The sequence below is a fragment of the Peromyscus maniculatus genome, chromosome 13 (genome assembly GCF_049852395.1).
Source record: "Peromyscus maniculatus bairdii isolate BWxNUB_F1_BW_parent chromosome 13, HU_Pman_BW_mat_3.1, whole genome shotgun sequence".
Taxonomy (NCBI): domain Eukaryota; kingdom Metazoa; phylum Chordata; class Mammalia; order Rodentia; family Cricetidae; genus Peromyscus; species Peromyscus maniculatus.
Window position 1 is genome coordinate 54363743 of NC_134864.1, and position 23279 is coordinate 54387021.

Below are 23279 nucleotides of genomic sequence, written 5' to 3' on the forward strand. Positions count from 1 at the left end.
TTTTCTTGATATCACTAATTCCCTTCCTTAAGAGGGTTTTGAGTTTTTGTTTGTTGAGACGTGATCCTGATATGTAGTCTAGACTGGCCAAGAAATTACCATGTAGCTCAAGCTAGCTTTGAACTTGCAATCCTTAAGTCTCTGGAATTCTGGGATACCACCATTTCCTGACAAAAGGAAAACTGTATCTTGATTCAGACTTAGTTGGTGATACACTGATGCTTTTCTGGTGCTGGTAAATCTCTTCTGGGATTTTAGAAAAAAGTTTACAACATTGGAATTCTCCTCACTTTTATTAACCTTGGTTATCTACTTTATATTTTCAAAACTTCTAAAGCAAGGAATTATAAAGAAGTTACTGTAAATACTTACTGAGTGGTGTTGTATCAGGAGGTGGAAAATTCTCAGTAAAGTTGACATTACATAAATCTGTGCTACAGCAGCAAAAACGGTATGTTCCATTCTGAATAGAGGGTGGGGTGGTAGTGACTACACATTCTTCATAGTGACACTCTTGGGGATCACCAATGTGAGACCAACATCCTACAAGTCAATATTAAAATGTTAGGAAAGAATACAATAAGTAAAAGAACAAACTATGAAATAATTGCAGTAATATAAAACTCCGTAATATATGTCATTAAACAACCTGGAAAATAATGGCAAAGTATACAACAGACATTTCATGAGGAAAAAGTGACCAGCATGGTTATGATTAACTGCAAAGTCAAACTGTTTAGATTTAAATTGTCCTAATTTTTAAAATAGCAATATGAAATCATAACAAAGTGTTAGTGACAGTTATTCTCATACAATTCTATAATAAATGTATTATGCATACTGGTAATTTTGGAAAAAACCACAGCAATTTTAATGTAAAACCTTTAAAATAATCATACATTTCATGATCTACTAATTCTACATCAAAGAATCTAATGTTTATGTTTATGTATGTATATGTTTAAAGTTTTTTACTGCAGGATAAAGCATTTCAGTGAAAACTTAAAACAGCATAGTATCCAAAGTGTGTAAGTAAACTGTGATGCATGTACATAGTGTAATGCGGTGCTGAGGTACATTTTCAGAAATTATTTACAATAGCATTGGGGAAAAGAGCATGGAATTATTATATAGCATTATCACAATTGTCAAAGAAGACGTACACATGTAAACATTAAAGTACATGGAAAATGTACTTAAAGGGAACAAATCAATATAAAAATAATGTTTTTTAACAGAATTGAGTTGTAGATCTTGGTTTTTTTAAGTAGTTTTTTCCAAACTTCATTTACATATATTAACTTATAAAGACAAAAATGTTATTAAAATAAGATGTTATTAAAAGGCCAGGCGTGGTGGAGCATGCCTTTAGTCTCCACACTTGGGAAGCAAAGGAAGGCAGATCTCTATGAGTTCTAGGCCGACCTGGTCTATACAGTCAGACCTTATCTCAGTCAGTCAACAAACAAACAAAAAGTAAAAGTTCTTTTACAAACTTGGAGCTTGTGGGTGAACAGATAGAGATATGTGTGTGTTTACATTCTTAGTTACCACTTTTCTGGATAGGGTCTTTTTCAGATTGAAAACAATGCTGAGGACAGGGCCCTGTGGCCGAGAGCTTGCTGCCTCCGTCATGACATTCTGTGTTTTTGACTCTCAGCACCCAAAAGCAAAGAAAACCACAGAGCAATGTTGAGTGAAGACAGAAGTATTACTCGCCTTGCTTCACGAGGTTGATGTCCCCTTTTGACTTCTCCCACAGACCATAGCACGTGCTCCCTTTGGAGCACAGTATTGTCCCGTTTTCATGAGAGATTCTGCTCTCACCTATCCCAAGGTCTTGTTGATACGGGTCTTTAAACGCACACAGCCTTTCTTGATTCTGGGAAGCTAAAAAAAAAAAGGAAATAACACAACCATAAATTGATGTTACTTTGATAATACTACTGATTATGAAAATCTTTGATTTCTTTATTAATATATAATACAATTTGAATAAAATTATAAATTCTCCTACTAAATTCTTCAAATTTAATTGTTGAATAAATCTTTAATTTTACAATTACCCAATAATTTCCTTTTTCAAGATTTATTTTTATTACTGTAAGTGTGTGTGAGTGTGTATGTGTACAGATATCCAGAGAGGCCAGAGGAGTTGGATGCTCCTGTAACTGGAGTTACAGGTGATTATGAACTGTCTGACACAGTTGCTAGGAATTGAACTTGGGTCGCCTGTAAGAGCAGTACACGTGCTTTTAAACACTGTATCATCTCTTTATACACACCCTCGGGCAATTTCCTTTTGCACAATTTCCTTACATCCAAGCAAAAAGAAATATTTTAAAATGTTTCCTGAAGACAGTCTTCTTTTTTTACTCATGTAACTCTTAACACTATTTCCACTATTGAGTATTTTTGCTGTTCAAAAAAAGAAATACCATGTTCAGTGAGGCATGGTATTGTACACATTTATTCCCAGCACTGGGGAGGCAGAGGCAGGCAGATCTCGTGAGAGTTCTAGACCAGCTTGGTCTACATAGTGACTTCCAGGCTAGCCAAGAGCTACAAAGTGAGACCTTACTTCAAAAAAAGAGAAAGAAATACCATGTTCTAAATCAACCTTTAAAACAAACAGATAGGCTGGGCGTGGTGGTGCACACCTCTAATGCCAACACTTGGCAAGCAGAGGCAAGGGGATCTCTGTGATATGAAAACCAGTATAGTCTATTAGTTCCAGGCCAGCCAGGGCTACATAGAGAGACCCTGCCTTAAAAACAAACAACCAACAAAAACAAACAAACCCTAAAAGTGTAAGAATGCTGGCAAACTCTACAGTATTCAATTCTATCATTTTACGGTCATTTGTATAAAGTTACTTTACTAGACATGATAGGCTGAGGTGTGAAAATAACTGTGGGAGGCCAGCTCCCACCTTTTAAAAGGGTTCCTATGAGGAGGAGAGAGGGATAAGAAACTTGGATAGAAAGATTGCGAAGAAGAGAAAGACAGAAACACAGGATAGCTTCGGGAGGACCTGGATTAAAACTTAATGGTCCTTTCTGACTCTTCAAAAGGTTTTTGGTTTTTTTTTTTTTTTTTTAAAAAGATTTATTTATTTATTATGTACACAGAAGAGGGCGCCAGATCTCATTGCAGATAGCTATGAGCCACCATGTGGGTGCTGGGAATTGAACTCAGGACCTCTGGAAGCTGGAAGAGTAGTCGGTGTTCCTAACCTCTGAGCCTCTCTCCACCCCCAAAAGGGTGTTTTATAACAAGGCCAAGGGGCAGAGCAAAAGCCCTCCCCCTTGCTAGATCAAAGCACACCGCACAGCCAAGTGCAGAGCCTTCCAAACACCTGGAAACCACGCCCATGGTCAAATTACCCTTATGCAGCCCTGCTGGGTAAAGCAAGCTCAGATTCTCGACTCTGAGTAAGGTCTCACTAGGAAACCTCTGTGAGTCTCTACAAATAACGAAAAATGTGTATGTAGTTTCTTTTCAGAGTGATATATATGTGTGTTCTAAAAGTACGCTGTGGTAACAGCTACTTAACTATCAAATTAACAGAAAGAAATCTTGGAATTCTTGACTTCAGATGAGTGAATTTCATGATATGCAGATCATGTCTGATTACATATGCATGTATATATGTATTTTTTTAAGGGTCACTCTTATTTTGTAGCTCTGACTGGCCTAGAACTTGATATGTAGAGCAGCTCTGGCCTCAAACTCAGAGATCCGCCAGTCTCTGCCTCACAAGTGCTGGGATTAAAGGTGTGCGCCACCACTCTCGCTAAATCTGCCTTTAAAACTAAGACCACCTCTGAGCAAAAGAACATGATTTTGCATTACTTGAAATAGCCAGATGAAGAAATTTTCAACAGCCCCTCACTTTTAAGGGGCAATCTAATGCAATTTAATGCCAATCCATCTTTCTTCATATATATATATCAAGAGATTTAACTGATACCAATAGTGCATTGCCATGAAACTCACTGATTAACAAACATAAGCCAGCATTGTGGAAAATACCAAAGTAAAAGGTTATCAAAAATCAACATCTGATCTTTAATTTCTTTTTTTGTTTGTTTTGGTTTTTCGAGACAGGGTTTCTCTGTGTAGCTTTGGAGCCTGTCCTGGAACTCACTCTGTAACCCAGGGTGGCCTCGAACTCACAGAGATCCTCCTGGCTCTGCCTCCCGAGATTAAAGATCTGGGATTAAAGGCGTGCGCCACCACTGCCCTGCAATCTTTAATTTCTTAAAACAGACTTTCCTAATGTTTGAGTATCAAGGATAATCACTAAGGATAACCAATAATTTCTTATGACCTTCTGAATCAGTTTTTGATTTGAGGTGTACAAAATTGGGACAGTATAATTCAGAAGCATTTTAGCAATGCATATTATTTATTAAAATAATGTTTCTAAACATAACAAAGAAGTCTAGAAAAGGAATGACAGGGCTTAGCAACTGTGTGTCCAGCCAATTCACATAACGGACCTGCTACATTTGTTACTATGACAATACTTTCCAAGTCCTGGCCAGGTGACAGAACAGTTACAAGTAGATACAGAGCTGCAGTTATCAGATCTTTGGTAATATGTTTTATTCAGACAAACCAAACCACAGACAGTAATCAGTGGGAAAGAAATGTAGCTTGATTTTTAAACTACTTTGCAATCTTCTGGAAGATATTTACCAATATCTAAAGAGCACAATATATATGTAGTGCTGCCAATCTAGAAAATGCGCCAGAAGCCAGCATTACTGGCACAGTGGCACAACTTTCCCTTCAGATGAACCTAACAGTTAAGAAGAAAGAACATCAGGAAGTAAGGGTTCAGTTTAAACCTACAGTAGCTGCTCAGAAAATGAGAATGCAGACTCCAAATCAGTCCTTCATAGCTCATGAAAGACCAGTACACTAAAGAAGGGAAGTAAGTCTACGTTATCAGAGATTGGTAAAAGCTGAAAAAGTAAAACAAATTTGCAGATCAAACAGGATTTCTAAGGCATCTGGGAGTCTGAAAGGGAACACAATGAGAGTTGAAACTGGGATAAATGAGAAATGATTGTTTACATGGACAGCATTCTGTTCGGGGGGGGGGGGGGGGGCGGCGGGGTAACTAGATGGAAGCTCAACCCCAGTTTAGCAGAGGAGAATGAGACCTCAACCTCAACAATCTAATCGCTTCTTGAACATTGCAAGCAGTTCCACTGAAAGAACAAGGATGATAAAAACAATGAAAAAATTCTAACCAATGACTTAACCCCAGATGTTCAAGTTCTAACACAAAAACACAAGAAACACGAAAAATACAAGTAACATGAGTCCTCCAAAAAGTACTAACTCCACAGCAATGGCTTCTAGAACTTCTCAAACTATTCCACAGAATAGAAATGTAAGGAATACTACAAAACTCTTCTTATAAAGACATAATAAATAAGGAAAAATTACTGACCAATTCCTCTGCTAAACACAAATGCAAGATTCCGCCCCCCCCCAAAAAAAAAATGCCTGCAAACCAAATTGAAGAACACAACAAAAAGACATTCACCACGACCAAGTTTGGCTTCACAGCAGAGAAACAGGGAGGATTCAACATACGTAAGCCAATATACATAAAACAATCCCATCAATGGCCTCAAGGAGAGAAATCACAGTTTCATCTCAACAGATGTAGAAAGAGTATTGACAAAAATCCAACATCAGCCCTGGAAAAACTAGGAATACAAAAATATATACTTAATCAAAGATATTTATGACAAACATATAGCCAACATTAATTATACTAAATAATAAAAACTCAAAGCATTTCCACTAAAATCAAGAACAAGACAAGGGCATTCACTTTTTTCTTTTTAAGTTGTTTGGAGGTGAGAAAACATCGTGAGAACATGTGGGTTGTGAGGATCAAACTCAGGTCGTAAGTCTTGGAGGCAAGTACCTACACTTGCTGAGCCATCCTGCAGGCCAGAGCGTCCACTTTCTCCACTTTTTCTTCCCCCCGAGACAGGATCTCACTATGCAGCCCTGGCCATCTGGGAACCCCACGGGTCCCCAGTGCTGGTATTAAAGGTGCGCGCGTGTGCCACACCTAGCTGGCTTTGTCCGTTCTTACTCAATAGACTGCTGGGTGCCTTAGCTAGATAATGAGCCAAGAGAAGGGACGGGGACACGAAAAGGAAAGGAAAAGGTCAAAATACCCTAGTGCAGATAATAAATATTCTACAGTTCTTAGACATATGAAAAAAAAAAAAAAAGCTAAACCTCTTAGGCATTAGAGAATGCAAATTAAAACCACACTGAGATTATATCTCACCAAAGTCAGAAAGGGTATAGTTTAGAAAACAACAGCTGATGAGAAATTAGACAAAGGGAACCCTTCTTTATACTGCTTCTAGAGGTGCAAAGTCATCTAGTAACCGTGGAAACCAGTGTGGATGCTTCTAACAATGGACCTACCTGACGGCCCCACTACACCACCACTGAGTTTTACACGAGGACTCCACGCACATCACAGGGATATTTGCATACCAATGCTTGTGAAGCATGCACACAAGAGCTAAGTTAGAGAACCAATATAGGTTGGTTCTGTGTATGTGACAGAGACAGAGAGAATTTTTTCAGCCATGAAGAATAAAGTTGTTCCTTGTAGGAAAATAGATATAACTGGAGATAATCAAATTAAGTGAATTAAGAGCCTGGTGATGGTTGCCAGGCATGGTGGTGCACTCAGGAGGCAGAGGCAGGTGGATCTCTGTGAGTTTGAGACCAGCCTGGTCTACAGAGGGAGATCCAGCACAGTCAGGGCTACGCAGAGAAACCCTGTCTCAAAAAAACCAAAGAAAGATTCTAAATGTTGTTCCATCTTTCATGATATATAGTCTTTTGTCATTTTTACTGAACAGACATAAATAACAATACACGTTTGCCACAGTTATATATTAAAATACAGATAAATTTGACAAATAACTAAAAGCAGACAAAAGAAGACGTACAAATGAGCTGCCTGGTGGTTACTGGCAAATGCTTAATGAGCAGGCATCGATTCACAAAACCATAAACTTAGAAAGTCAAAGAATAGAGTTTGCTCAATCAATGAGGAAGACTTAAAATAAGGAGGGAAAAGGAGGATTTCAACAGAGACAAATAAAAACAACCTTGGGCTTATCAACAGGATATCTTATTTAATCTGACATTTTGAGAAGAGCCTATATCTTTTCTGTCTACAAAATATGGCATTTATAAATCTAAAGTTCTAGAAAGTACACATAATTATAGAGAAACGGTTTTCAGATTAATTCTACAAAACTTTTTCAGAATCCAGAAATAGCCAATTTATATACTGAAAAGATTTAGGAGGCAAAAACATTGCAGTGATAAATAATAGTTTACTCACGGGTAGATAAAAATTGGGGGATAAAATGAACAAGATATTTGGTTTAGAGAATGCAAATAAAAATGAAGCTGTTTTAATAAGGCAAATGCGGAAATTAAAAAATGACTACTATTCTGAACATCTGTTAAACTGACTGCGAATGAATATAAATTTCTCTGAAAGACAGCATCCCATTGAAGCCAGACTGGCCTGGAACACACTGTGTAGCCCAGACTGGTCTTGAAATCACAGATCCTGCTCTAAGCCTAAGTGCAGGAAGTACTGGCGTGAGCCACACCCCCTAGTCCGCAGCCTCTTTCCAGCTTCCCTGCCATTTGGCGTCTCAACAACCCAGAAGTCCCACACCACTTACCCCTGGTAGCTGTGATGCACTTATCTGCACTGCAGAAGTCTAAGCGGCTTATCTCTGCCCTGGGAACAAAGTTCAGGGACGAATTCTGGGTATGCTTATGTGCTTGGCTTCTGTTTATCTAAGTGTCAAAATGAACTATCGAGAATAAACAGCACAGAAACCTTGCAGGCATGGGACAAATAACTGAATAACTGAAGCAACAATATCCTTTTCCCAGAACACCAACGCCTAAGGACACACTGAGCTATGATTTCAGAGCAGCACTAGAGTAGTTCTGTTAGAGAACAGATGAAGAGTATATCCCTATCGTCGGTGTGTGTGTGTGTGTGTGTGTGTGTGTGTGTGTGTGTGTGTGTGTGTACGTTGTAGGATATGTTCTTCAATCACTGCCCACCTTGTTCCATTTTTTTGAAAAAGGGTCCCAGAACGGAGAGCTCACCACAGACGAGGCTAGCTAGCCTGAATCCAGGAAGCCACCCGTCCTTGCCTCCTCAGCAGTAGAATATTACTATACTATGTGTTGTTGTTGTTGTTGTTTTTAATTTGAGTACTAGGGATCTCAACTCAGGCTCTCATGCTCATTTTATGAACACAGTCATCTCCTCAACCCCATATCTTCTTTTAAAGATTCGTTTATTTGTATTTTTTATGGCTGTGCATGTTTTTCCCCAATGCCTGGTACCCTTGGAGGCCAGAAGAGAGCATCACGTCCCCTGGAACTGGAGTTACAGGTGGTTGTGAACCATCATGTAGGTGCTGGGAATTGAACCTGGGGCTTCTGCAAGAGCATCAAGAGCTCTTAATCCTGAGCCATCTCTTCAGCCCCACAGATATATTATTTTAACAGAAATTTACTATGAACTTAAATTTTAATTCAATTACAATAAATCAAGCAAAGAAGACCCTTGTTTTCCAATGTTACAATGAATCATTTGTAAAGTAAATAATCTTTTTAAATGTATTAATTATGCCCTCCTTTTCTTTATGCAATACTAAAAAAACGGACCTAGGGCCTTGCAGGTACTAGGCAAGTACTCTACCAAGCTACATCTCAGCCCTTAGTTTATATATTTTATACCCAGGTTGCAACATATTTAAATGTTATCCTGCTGAGCACTGTCATAATTTCAAATCAAGAGCGCCTTGGGAGATTAAAGTCATCAGAAGACACCTCTTTAGCATTTTCTTGAGTTTAATGCTATGCTGAGGACTCCTGAGATTCACAGAACTCAGCACGTAGTCATATTCAAAGCTGTAATTTGTCACAGCAAAATAGCAAACCAAAACTAACAAGAGGAAAAGTTCTCAGAGCCAAAGTCTGGAGGAAACAAGGTCCAGACGTCCTTAAGTCTCCACAGCATCACACAGCACACACTTAGTACCCTGCTGCTGAATTCTGAAACACATGAAATACTGTCTAAGGACAAGTGTTCCAAGTTTTATTGAATAGCTTGGTCATGTAAGCATTTTTAGTCTGGCACCAAAATCCCAGGTTCACAGAAGAAAAGGAGAGGGTTAACATAAACCATTCTGTTTGCACACACAACGTAAGTATGGGAAACTCTCCTTGTTAGTCAGGAAATGGTGGAGTACTGGGAGCTGGAGATCCTCGCACCCACAGACATCCAGGGGAACCAGGAGTGTCAATCACGCAGGGTGTCTCCTCAATGGGAAGGTAAAATAAAACACCTGCATTCCATGCAGAAACTGGGGGTGGATTTGTTAACAATCTGTAGACCTTTTTGCTATCTGTGGAGGCAGACCTCACCCACCTTTTGCTATAGAGGCAGGCCTTACCCAAACTCCCCAGAATGATTATTCCCCAGATGATTATCCCAGACTCTCCCTCCCTAGACCCTTATCTTTAGCTCCCAAAGTTAAGAGAACTTAACCTTACTGGAGATGTCACATGTATTTTATAGCCTGCTAACATCTATGCTATTGGTCAGAGACCACCCTAGATTCTAGGCCTCTTAGCTATAGAATCCATGCTCATGGTCACATGTACTTTGTAAAGGTGTTTCTACGCAGTCCCACCTTAAGCTTTATTGTGCACCTGGAACTGAAATGATTGTTGCCTGGAAACCTGGAATGAAAATGATTGTTTCCTGGAAACTTTTCTCCAAATTGTACTGTTTTTAAATATGCTGACAATGAACCACCTGGCTTTCGACTCCCGAAGTCCCTCTGCAGGCTCCCTCCCTTCCCTGCCTGGACATCTGCAGGGTCCCCTCAGTGGGAGCACTCCCAAACACAATTTCCCATATGCCAACCAATGGCCAACTTAGAATGCAGGGCTTTCTAAGAACAGCAGTCTTAGGCCTGTTATTTTAACTCTTTCTCTGCACAGATTCTAAAAGCTAATTAACACACATGCACAAAACACATCTCAAGCAGAAAAAAACAAACAAAACATACTGTTCATAAGCCAGAGCACCAGTGAAACTACACAAAAGCAAGTGAGACTGTCCCAAGCCTCTAAGAGGCTTCCTATCCTGGGGCGGGCATAACAGCCATTAAAGAGTCCAATATTATTAAGTGCTTGTTATGTGGGAGCAGAATTCTAAACGTGGGGATACTGCACGAGTAAGACAGTGTTATTCCCTCAAAGTACTTGTATCCTACTGATATAAATAGATAAGTAATGAGTGCATAAATAAATATGCTTATGGGAAGACTTTGAGTAGCTCAGGGTTTCCACCCACATTGCAATGAGTGGTCATTCTGTGTCGGAGGGTGTGTGTATAGATCAGGTGTCTTCCACCCACAATGCAATGAGTGGTCATTCTGTGTTCAAATAGTGTTTCGAATGTCAAAAACTGTATCACGTTGGGCTCAGAACAGAAAAGAGAAATGAGAAGAGAAGACAATGAAAGATTATCATAGCCGGGTGGCGGCGGCACACACCTTTAATCCCAGCACTCGGGAGGCAGAGGCAGGCGGATCTCTGTGAGTTCGAGGCCAGTCTGGTCTACAGAGGAGATCCAGGACAGGCGCAAAGCTACACAGAGAAACCCTGTCTCGAAAAACCAAAAAAGAAAAAAAGAAAGAAAAGATGTTAACTCCTTCAATTCTACTGAGCACCGTGTTAGGAAAGTCTGCAAAAATTGAAGACAAAAAGCAGAAGATGAGGTAGGCAGTGGTGGCACACACCTTTAATCCCAGCACTCAAGGATCCCTGAGTTCGAGGCCAGCCTGGTCTACAGAGTGAATTCCAGGACAGCCAGGGCTACATAGTGAGACCCTGTCTTGGAAAAACAAACAAACAAAAAGCAGAAGACAGCAAATTTGGAAGGAAGAATCGAAGACGTTTGATCGCAGGTGACATGTTCTTGTACATAACAATTCATAAGGAACCCTCTTTTATTCTTAATTTTTTTTTTCATTTTATATGTTTGGATGTTTTGTCTGCATGTATATACAACATGTATATACAGTGCCTGAGAAGACAAGAAGAAACCAGATCCTCTGGGCCTCAAATTCCATGTTGTGAACCACTATATGGGTGCTGGGAATTGAAACCAGGACCTCTGGAATAGCAGTCAGTGCTCTTAGCTGCTGACCCATGTCTCCAGCCCCAGGAATCTCTTTTAAAAATAAATTAGAGCTAATAAACACACTCAGCAATGTTCCAGAACATAAGATCAATATATAAAAATCAACTGTATTGAGTGCGCTGGGCCCCCGTGGGGGCGGTGGCCGAGGCCGGGCCTGGGGCGGCGGCGTTCTCGGAGGAGGCGGCGGCGGCGGCAGCCGAGGAGCCGGGAGCGGCCCCGGGCTCCCCTCCGGACGCCACCGTCCGCACGCTGCGGCGACTGCAGGCCGAGCGGCGGCAGCTGGACTCGGCGCTGCTCGCGCTGTCCTCGCACTTCGCGCAGGTGCAGTTCCGCCTGCGCCAGGTAGTGCGCGGGGCGCCGGCGGAGCAGCAGCGGCTCCTGCGCGAGCTGGAAGACTTCGCCTTCCGCGGCTGCCCTCACGTCCTGGGTTACGAGGGGCTGGGAGACCCCTGCGGCGGCGGCGGCGGCGGCGAAGGCGGCGATGGGCTTCCGGAGGGCCGGCCCCGGGTGCGGGGCGAGGACCAGAGTGAACAGGAAAAACGAGAGCGTCTGGAAACCCAGAGGGAGAAGCAGAAAGAACTGATTCTGCAGCTCAAGACCCAGCTTGATGACCTGGAAACCTTCGCCTATCAGGAGGGCAGTTATGACTCCCTGCCGCAGTCCGTGGTCTTGGAAAGACAGCGGGTGATCATCGATGAGTTAATAAAGAAACTGGACATGAATCTGAATGAGGACATCAGTTCCCTGTCAACCGAGGAGCTTCGTCAGCGTGTGGATGCAGCAGTGGCTCAGATTGTCAACCCAGCTCGAGTGAAAGAACAGTTGGTTGAACAACTGAAAACCCAGATCCGAGATCTTGAGATGTTCATTAGCTTCATCCAAGATGAAGTGGGAAGCCCCTTGCAGACAAGTGGACACTGTGAGTGCAAGGTCAGCGGGAAGACAGGAACCGGCTCCACCAGAACTGGCAGCAGCACACTGCCCCCAGGAGCCAGCAAAACAGCAAAGGCAGAAGACGTGAAGAGAGTCCGGGAAACGGGGCTACACCTGATGCGTCGAGCGCTGGCTGTGCTCCAGATCTTCGCTGTTAGCCAGTTGGGCTGTGCCACAGGCCAGATCCCTCAAACCTTGTGGCAGCGGGGCCAGGCCGACAGAGACTACTCCCCCTTACTGAAAAGGCTGGAAGTGTCAGTAGACAGAGTGAAGCAGCTAGCCTTGAGACACCAGCCACATGACCATGTCATCACCTCAGCCAACCTCCAGGAACTCTCTCTAGGAGGCAAGGATGAGCTGACCATGGCTGTGCGGAAGGAGCTGACGGTGGCGGTGAGGGACCTGCTGGCGCATGGACTGTACGCCTCCTCCTCTGGGATGAGCCTGGTCATGGCCCCCATCGCTTGTTTGCTGCCAGCCTTCTCCTCAGCCCCTGAGACCATGCACCCCTGGGAGCTCTTTGTAAAGTACTATCATGCCAAGAATGGCCGTGCGTATGTGGAATCCCCAGCCCGGAAGCTCTCGCAGTCCTTCGCCCTTCCTGTAATGGGTGGCACCGCTGTGACTCCCAAACAAAGCCTTCTGACGGCCATCCACCTGGTGCTGACGGAGCATGACCCTTTCAAGCGCAGTGCTGACTCAGAGCTGAAGGCGTTGGTGTGCATGGCACTGAATGAGCAGCGCCTGGTGTCCTGGGTAAACCTCATCTGCAAGTCAGGGTCGCTCATCGAGCCCCATTACCAGCCCTGGAGCTACATGGCCCACACAGGTTTCGAGAGCGCCCTCAACTTGCTCAGCCGCCTCAGCAGCCTCAAGTTCAGTCTTCCTGTAGACTTGGCCGTGCGCCAGCTCAAGAACATCAAAGATGCCTTTTGATGAGAATGCCTGACCTTAGCACCCCCACACACACACCTTGCTCTGAAGAGATAGATGTCCTAGAGTTCTAGAGTACAAGCCGGGAGTTAGAGGAAGGAAGGGTTAGAGACATTTTCTCAAATGCTTTTCAGGTGGTCAGCCTGATGGAGGCAGAGTCTGTTTTTCTCTTAGTATATTAAAAAGATGTGCCAGAGACTCTCAGCAGAAATAGTGTCAGGGGCCTTGAGAGATGGTTCACCAGGTAAGGAGGTTTGCTATCACACCTGGCAATCTGAGTGATCCTGGGGACCCACCTGGGACAAGGAGAGAAGAGACCTCTCACAAATTGTCCTCTTACCTCCACACACGAACTGTGGCCCCTGTGCATGCCTCAGGTGCCCAAACACAAGTCAATTTAATAATATAATCTAAACCAGTGTCAGGACTAGAGGTGTCGCTCAGTGGCGTGGTGCGCAGAAAGCGTGCACACAGCCAGGGCTGAGGACGTTAAAAGCAAGCAGAAAGAGCCATGCCTGGCCCACCACAGTGTACCAGTCCCACTGGGTAGGAACCTTGTTAACAAAATGAGTTACCACACATAGCTAATGCCCTACTCACTATGGCATGTCTGATTTTTAGAAAATTCAGGTTGTGCCCACCATTCTCTTCATGGCAGCAAGTCACTGTATGAGGGAGTTCTGGAAGACACTGAACTTTAGGCTCCTGCTAGTTAAGTTGGGAGCAGTCTTCTTTATCAGAAGCATCTGTGAGAGCCCCCGAGGGCCAGAACTGTAATTCCAGGTAGGAATTCTGATTCCCCTTTTTTCTGAGGGAGTTTTAATGTGAGTCTAAGATGAGAACAGCAATCTCCCTGCTGAGGTAATCCTCACACAGAGACAGTGCTGTCCTGGTCTCGAAGAATGACAGCTGATGTTAGGTACCATCTCTAGAAAGTCACTTTCCTCTCTGAACCTCTCAGGGCTGACAGTCTTTGGAAGTGAAAGCATTCAAAAAAATCCTTGCACTCAAGAACACACAGTACCACAGTGCTGAGCGGTACAGCCTCTTGGCTTATGGCCCACGGGCACCACTTATCTGAAGAATGGCTGGCGGGGAAGGTTTGATCCTGCAGTGTGGTCAGCAGCAGGGCCAGGAATTACTACCGATCTCCATACAGACCAGGCCCTGCACATCTGTGAGAGTGATTCCCTTGTCTTTCAGCATGCAGTGAGCACATGCTACAGGACTCACCAAGGATGGGTGAACTAAACTGCTACTTGCATTTTGTTCCTGTGAAGTACACTTTAACTTATCTCAGTGACGTGTCACTTAAGATGCGTCATTGACATTTAATGGAAATACATGCAGTTTCCCTATGAAACACAGTAGTGTTCCGGGGCGTGGGATGCAGCTCAGTGATGGAGTGCTTGCCTGGCATGTCTGAGACCGTGTTTTTATCCTCAGCACCACCCCAGGGGAAAAAAAGATAATTGTAAAATATCATAATGATATATCTGTGATTGATAATAAAATTACAGTATTTTGTGTAGCTTCTCTGCAAAAAAAAAAAAAAAAAAAAAAAAAAAATCAACTGTATTTCTACCCATTAGTAGTGCACAATCCAAAAGTAATACTAGTAAGTGCAAGATTCATACACTGAAAACTAAAAACATTACTGAAAAAAAAAATTAAGGCCCTTAGCCAACATCTCATTTGCATAAAATGTCAGGAATATGCTGTGGGTGACAAAACTTCCCAAACTTATCTGCTTATTCAATGTAATTCCTATCAAACAGCAGTTTCCTTTCTTGCAAAAACTAGCAAGTGGCTTTTGAAATTTATACTGACATAAAAAGAGCCCAGAATAGCTAAAATAATCTGACCAAAAAATACAAAGTTGGATGACTTATATATACTGATTTCCAAACCTACTACAAGTCATTCAATGAAGACAGTGTGGTATTCTCATGAAATACGAATGTATATCTGTGGAACAGAAACTGGCCGTTCAGACATATACCCCTAACTTATGTGGTAAATTAATTAATAAATTTTCTTGTCTTGAGACACACACAAGTGCATGCACACAAACACGTGCACACACACAAACACAGACACACACACAAACAGACACACACACAAACACAGGCACACACACACACAAGTGCACACACACACACACACAAACACAGGCACACACAAGTGCACACACACACGAACACAGGCACACACAAGTGCACACACACACGAACACAGGCACACACACACAGGAAAAAAAGGAAGAGGGGGACACAGAATGAGCAGATAGCTATGACTTATGGACTCAGCTTTTTGTACATGAACCTTACACAATTCTTGGCTGTGGGGTGTTCCATGAACTGTTAAGAAGTTCGGCAGCGTCTATCGAGCTAATTAAGCAACTTGTAGTCACTACAATCAGTAACACCTCCACACACGGTCAATGTTTTACTCACAAAATCACCCCTGGTTAAAGCCACTGTGACAGTCTGGGCACAGTGCTGACTGGACTTTAATCCCAGCACTGCACCCCTAAGGCAGAGGCAGGCGTGTCTGTGAGTTCAAGGTCAGCCTTGTCCACACAGTAAGTTCCAAGCCATCCAGGGCTATAGAGAGGGGATCTATCTCCAAAAAGAAGAAAAAAAGAAATACCCACTACTGTAATGGAATGAAACAGTATGTTACAGAATAACCTCAAATCACCAATAATAAACCATTACCTCATGTTAGATATTAAGGATTTACTACTTACTTATAAACATAGTTAACCTTTGTGATTTAAAAATAATATTTTCAACTACAAAATAAAAACAATATTAAGGAACTTTCTAATTGCAAAAACCCTTCAGAAGTCATCTCTTTCTTCATTTGGGGGGGCACTAACAACTGTCATTTAAAATCCAACTTACTGTATTACATTATGCTAGTTCATATAACTCATTGTTTTTAATAATCCTCATACACAAACACATATGTAAACATGTAAGTACTGGTACTTACAAATAAATAAAATACTTTTGAAAGTATATAGAAACTAATAAAAATAGTTGCAAAAACTTCACTATATATTCTCATACTATTAGAATTTTTAAAAAAATGTATATTTTACATGTTCATTTAAAAGTCATTTCAATAAATCCAAACTGTAATATAAGTTATTCTCGTATAGACCAAAACTCGAAGAGGCTCATCATTTGCCAATTTTACTAGAAAGTGATACAAAATTCATATTTATGTTATTCTAAAGACTCAGTGCCAGCACCACCCTAGTTTTCTATGTACTGTATATATGCTGTTATACATAAATACACTTGTTTTAAGACAGGATCTCAGCCAGTCAGTGGTGGCTCACACCTTTTATCTCAGCACTCCAGGAGCAGAGGCAGGTGGATCTCTGTGAGTTCAAGGCCAGCCTGCTCTACAGAGTAAGTTCTAGGACAAACAGGACCACACAGAGAAATCCTGTCTCAAAAACAAAGAGTTAATACAACAGGCATTTAGCCTGAGCTGAGCTATGACAGACAGTTCATGACTCATGGCAGAAAAGGAAATCCTGAGCAAGAGAAATGCCATGAATGAAAGTTGGGTAACCTGTGCTAAGTTCCAATAACCATAAAGAGTTCAGTGTTGCTGGAATGCACACAGGGGAAGGACATTAGAAAACAGTGCTGCAGATTCAGCAGGAGCTACGTGACAGTCTGCCACAAGTAAATAATTACAGATCCAGATGAACCAGAGTAGGGTTTGACATCACACACACAAAATGAACATCTATCTTGCACAAATTCCTTAGCCTCTTCGAACAGCTCAACCACACAGCGGGGATGAGAACAATCTCCCCAGGGAAGGTTACTAATGTAATTTCTAGACATCACACACACTTCAGTTGTTTCTAGATAATGTTACTTAGAACTGACAGGATTGTCGAAGTGCCCAGTTGGACGTTCTGGGAAGAGTAAACATGTGGGAAAGAATGAGGGGAATAATCAAGAACCAAAGATCATTCTAGAAACCTAAGCAATCGTGAACAATACTATTAATAACTAAGTCAGAAAAAAAAGAATAGTTTGGAAGGGAAAGTGGCAGGATAGAAATAAACACAATGTTTTGGGCATATGAAAACATTTCTATGAGCACAAAAAAATGGAGTATTTACGATGGATCTGAAGAAAAAAACAAAAGATACCCAAAAAACTTAAAGGTGTTCAAGAACAGCATCACCAGAACCACAGGAATAAAAGCTGCAACTCTTCCATGTGTGAGTCCATGTAAACAGGAAGGGTTAGGGGTGGGTAAATTAGCAAGGCTGAATGTATGCAGCTCCTCTTTGAGGATGTAAGATGTACGACAGTTATGCTTGGGTAAGATCAGGCTGTTCGAAACCACAGCAGTAGTAGACAAGATGAGTGAAACAGTAAGAATTATTTCTTAAAGACAGTTATGGTGGTGCACACCTCTAATTCCAGCAATTTGTAGGCAAAGCCAGGAGTATCCAGAGTTCAAGTTCATCCATGACTACACAAAGTTCAAAGCTAGCCTGGGCTATAGGCGACTCCATCTCTAAATTAAATAAATAATTTCCTATAATGGTACATTATTAGTATAACACAATTTTTAAGTAGAGAAGTGCTGTAAAGATGGGGGAATATGTAAATGAAGAAAAGAAATGCCAGTATAAAGATTAAAAAAGGTTTAATGCTCAGCAGTAATGAAATCTTGCTGGTAGCCTACTCTTTTTTCTTAATAACTATTTGGAGCCTATAAAAAAATTGTGTGTTCACTGTAAAATTTACATTGCAGAAGCAAATAATATAGCTACTTAATCAATAAATCCAGTGGATCGTACCTTCTATTTATCTCCGGACTGAACCTATGTCTATTCAATATGCCATCCCAGTCTGGGCTGTCCTGCCTGCCCCACTTCGGCTGCTTCTTTACTGATTTATCACATTCTCCCTAAATCTAATGTTTATATGCTAGCCAGAGCATTATCACTATTTAAAATAGTAATACACGTCCACAGTAAGACAATTTAGTCACACCGGTGTGACAGGCTTCACGTCTTCCCTTTAAACCAGTTCTCAAACACTATACTTCAGTTTACATCAGGTACAGTAACAATCCCCAAATCCCACTGGCTTTAAACAGGGGTTTATTTCTGCTCAAGCTTCATATTCTACAGGTCAGCAAGCATCTCTGCTGTCCATGCTTCAAAATGAGTTCTTTTTGCTAAAAAGAACTGATCTGTCACTTGGGTCCACACAGTAACTAAAAGCAGGACGGAAGCCTGGCCTTCCTGTCTCCACTTCCGATCTATTTCTTTAGGTCTCCTTAGTTAGGCATCTTATTGTCACAACTTCTACAATGTCCTGGACCAGACCCCCAAAAGGCTCCCACCCATCTTCATCTAAATCCTAAATTGTGATTTCCTTGGATCCTAGAACAGGACTGACAAATCCTTTTATGATAAGGGGCCCAAACTACCCTGGAGCAACAGAGCAACTAAGAAATAAACAGAAACACACAATTCCTCCGTTTAAAGACAGCTACATAATTTTTTCCTCCTTAATTAGATCACTCATACACACACACACACACACACACACACACACCACAATGATTAAACACTGCCTTAAAAAACTCCAAGGCCAGCACGGTGGTACACAGCTTTAATCTTAGTACCTTCGAGGCAGAGACAGGCAACCTCTGTGAGTTCCGGACACCCAGGGTTATGTAGAGAGACCATGTCTCAAAAACAAACAAGCAAACAAAACAAAAAACAAAAAATCTTCATCTGAGGGTTTACAAAACACTCTTCCCTGGACTCCATACAACTAATGTAATCATAAACTCACATCAGCCCAGTCACTTGTACTGGGTCTATGCAAGACCAGCCTTATCAGTAATCAGCCAAGGAAGACAGAAGGGTCCATTGGGCCCTACCCTTTATTTCTGAATTATTGGCTTTCAATCAATGCTAGGAAAGAAGGGACTCAGTCTTTAACTGGGGTCCCTCTACTGAGACCACCAGACTCCAACGGATAACTCCAAACCCACAGTCACAGAGACGGCCCTGGCTATCTTGGTGGTTCACCAACAGACACGGATGTGAGAAATCTGTGGAGGTGGGGGGTCTGAGCAGGGAAGGCAGCGAGCGGCACTAGGAACCACACTCAGGTCACCTCAAAGAGCAACACGACACGGTGATCACTGGGCTGTTTCTCCAGCTCCCTTTTTGCATTTTGCATTTTTATATTTTGCAATGCTGGGGAATCAAACTCAGACCTTCGCATGCTAAGCAAGCACTCTACTACTGAGATACGCCCCAAGTCTTCTTTACTAGTTTTAATTAGTCTATTAAATTTTTGTTACATATACCTTAATTCCTCTATCATAAATAATAAGCAAAATAGGAAATTAACTATTCAATTCCCATTTTAAGAATGCAGGGGATAAACAAGCCTTCTTAAGGAGATCTAAATGCTTTTGGAACAACTGTGTATCAGGCCATTCCTCTTTTTATTTTTCCTTTCCTTTTTCTCTTCTAATTTAAAACTTCTGCAAGTGCTCTACTACTGACTGAGCAGTTGCTGACCTGTACCCTCTACCCACTTCCTTTTGTTTTTTGGGAGGAGGGCGTTTCGTTCTTTTATTTTTAAACAAGGTCTTACTATGAGGTCTAGACTCACCTCAGATCCCTAATCTTCCTGCCTCTGCCTGGGCTGCGCCAGGCCCAAAGTTTAATGTAAACCATGTTTTCCTCCTAACTCATTATATTGCTGGGGGGGGGGGGGCTGGAGAATCGGCAGGATACCATTTTCTTCTAGAGACAATTAGATATTCTAAACATACAAGATCTAATCTAGGAAAGTGAAACTCTGCTGCTTCCTATTTCCCAGTCAAAACTGCATTTAACAAAAACCAATCAAGAAGATTTTACTTTGTATACTAATTGGTACTTACCATTTACATATATATATATATATATATATATATATATATATATATATAGAGAGAGAGAGAGAGAGAGAGAGAGAGGTGGGGGGTTCTCTATGTAGCGTTGACTGTCCTAGAACTAGCTCTGTAGACCAAGCTGGCCTCAACTCAAAGAGATCCACCTGCCTCTGTCTCCCAAGTGCTAAGATTAAAGGTATATACCGTCACTGTCTGGCATTCTCCCTGAATTAAAAATAAAAAAATTCTTTTAAAATTGTGTGTATGTATGTGTATCTGTGTGGGGATATGTGTATCTTTAAGTGCAGGTATTTAACATGAGAAGCCATCTCTTCTCTCGTGTCTGTTTATGTTAGTATGGATTTGTCCTGGCTCTAGCCTACTTGAAGTACCTCTGAAAGCTGGCTCTGTACTTCTATATACCCACATAATGTTTTGAGTACTTCCTAACTTTGCAGTATCATTAAATGGTCCAGCTATATCTTGTTTTTCTCTTCCCTCATCTAGTAATAAACCATTTCTCCAGGGTTTTTTTTTTTTTTTTGGGGGGGGTGTTTCAATTGGAGAATGTTATGAGAATCAAGATCTGCGCAATACTATGGGTGCCCACTGGAGAGGGCTGGGAATCCTGATCTCATTACCCACACACTGTTACATTTCTTTGTTAATACAAGGACACATTTCAAGTCAAATGCTAGAACAACTCAGAATTGCTACCTCATGCCTCTCTGATAAGAAACTAACCCAGCACCTGTGTCTGTGTGCACTCCATACCGTCTTTAATCTTAGTTTTCTACACAACTCAGGGTAGTCTTTTCTTCCGCAACTTTTTCAGCATGGTTGTTATTCACTTACAATCAGCTTCATTTGTTACTGCTTATCTAACTTTTGTCTTCTCCCCACATCCTGGCTGATCTGCATGATTTATTTATTCTAGAGCTCACATACCTGTTTTAATGAACATTTAAGAAGAGAATTGCTCCTTTAGCTAATAATTTGGAAATAGGAAGAAAAGTTAGTATCTTTTTTTTCTTTTGAAAAGTCTATCTTTTTGACAAACATTCATTTAGTTCTTAACAATAATGGATCAACTTGAGACATTCCAGACATGTCCAGACATAAAAGATTCTGTCCCCAGTGTCCTAAAATGTTAATGCAATAAAAACAAGATAAAGACACAGATAAAAACACAAAAAAAAAATACTTAAACAACCATTGTTTTATGATTCCCTTGTGTTTCCAAGATAGTTCAAATGGAATGCGAAATAAAAACATGGGTAATCTTCCTGTTTCCTTGTAGATCCTACGCCCTATTTCCTGTTTCTTTAAAATCTCAAGATAGAACATTGATTAGAGTGTCTGGAAAGGCCTCACTCTTCCAAGAGTCTGAATTGTATTTAAAACACGTGTGTGTATCTTACACGCTAGGGCCAACGCCAACGGTTTCATGTGTACTTGTCCAACTGAGTGTTGGAAGAGACTCATTAACTCCGGTACACAGGACTCACACGGGCTTGTCCAATGCCTCACCCTATCTTTAGACCCCACTGTGTCAATATAGTCAACATCTGATGATAATAAAAAGCTAAAAACAAAAATTTTTAAGATGAGGGATGCATGACTGTAGTCTCAGCATTCAGGAAGCTGAGGCAGGAGGATTGCTATGACTCTGAGGCCATTTGGGGCTATACAGTAAGTCAAAGTCAGCCTGTAATACAGAACAAAAGTGTCTCAAAACAATAAACAAAAAACTGTCAAGACCAATCTTATATGGGAAGGAATTTAATCTACTTGTATGACTAAGTAGATATTTAACAGTGGGAACTAAGAAGCAGCCATAAATATATGCTTCCTGTAAAGAAGTAAGAATATGAAATTATTTTGCCACCTAAAAAGTGCAAAGGTAAAAATCACTCGAAAAAAGTTAAAGCTCTTCCAGTATTTTACTGATCATCCCAGGCTTGATTATAGCCAAGAATATATCATTATCTTCACACAATAGAGGGATTTTGGTTTTTCTCAATCAATCCTGTTTAAATACTGTTAAAAGAATCTTTGCACAATAAAATGTGAACACAGTATTACTAAGAAATACATTGAACAAGGGGACCTAAAAGCACATGCTGCTCTTTCAGAGGACCTGGGTTTGGTTCCAGCCACCCACATGACAGCTCACACCCTCCTGTAATTCCAGTTCCAAGGGTTCCAACACCTTCTGGCCTCTTCAGGTACCAGGAATGCATATGGTGCACATACATACATGCAGGCAACACACTCATACACATAAAGTAAAAGGAAACTTTAGATATCTTTAAAAGTAAAAGTATCTGAACAAGATAGATGGTACCAATAACTTCAATAACCAACAAGGTAACCACTCACTGGATAGAACAAAGTATCAGCTTTCAAAATAATATATGGATGCTGCTACTCGAGCAAAAGGGGAAAAAAAAAAAAAAGTAAACTGGGGAGCTGGAGAGATGGCTCAAGTGTTAAGAGCACTGACTATTCTTTCAGAGGACCTGGGTTCAATTCCCAGCACCCACATGGCAGGACCCAACTACCTGTAACTCCAGTTCCAGAGCTTCTGACACCCTCACACTGACATACATGCAGGCAAAACACCAATGAACATAAAATAATGATAAATAGATTCATTAAAAAGAAGAAGTGAACTGGGGCCAGTTAGTTGACTCTGACAAAGGTTCTTGCTAAACAAGCGGCAACCTACTTTGATCAGAACCCACAGACAGTGGGAGGGAGAGCTGACTTCAGAGAGTTGTTCTCTGACCTCACACATGCACCGTGGTCTAATGTAGCCCAGGCTGGCCTCAAATTCACTAGCAAAGGATGGCTCTAAATGACTACTCCTCCTGCCTCAGTTTCCTAAGTGCGAGGACTGCAGGTGTGTACCACCATATCCAGCTTATGGAACTTGTGGGTGTGAGGCGAGGACTCTACCAAATGATGAGCCACATCCCTAGCCCACGGCAAACATTTATGTATCTGGGGTCTGGGTGGCCTCTTCCAGAGGACACAGATGCAGCTCCCAGCACCCACATGGATGCTCACAGCCTTCTCTAGCTTCAGTTCCAGAGATCTGACACCCTCTTCTAATCAACTCTGACCTCTGTGTGCTCAC

The 23279-nt window shown here is 41.5% G+C and overlaps 1 protein-coding gene and 1 pseudogene across 2 annotated transcripts in view; one reads left to right on the forward strand and one right to left on the reverse strand.

Annotated features, from left to right (window-relative positions):
• Positions 1-23279, reverse strand: part of Bmpr2 (bone morphogenetic protein receptor type 2) — a 118585-nt gene that overhangs the window by 64218 nt on the left and 31088 nt on the right. Inside the window, exons 2-3 of the mRNA XM_006975028.4 lie at positions 1720-1890; positions 373-543 (exon numbers count right to left, since the gene is read on the reverse strand). Coding sequence (XP_006975090.1) covers positions 373-543; positions 1720-1890 — 342 coding nt within the window. The remainder of the gene's footprint in view (positions 1-372; positions 544-1719; positions 1891-23279) is intronic.
• Positions 9342-13801, forward strand: LOC143268339 (RUN domain-containing protein 1 pseudogene; annotated as a pseudogene). The gene is made up of 2 exons (XR_013044196.1): positions 9342-9435; positions 11433-13801. The product of XR_013044196.1 is annotated as an RUN domain-containing protein 1 pseudogene (transcript).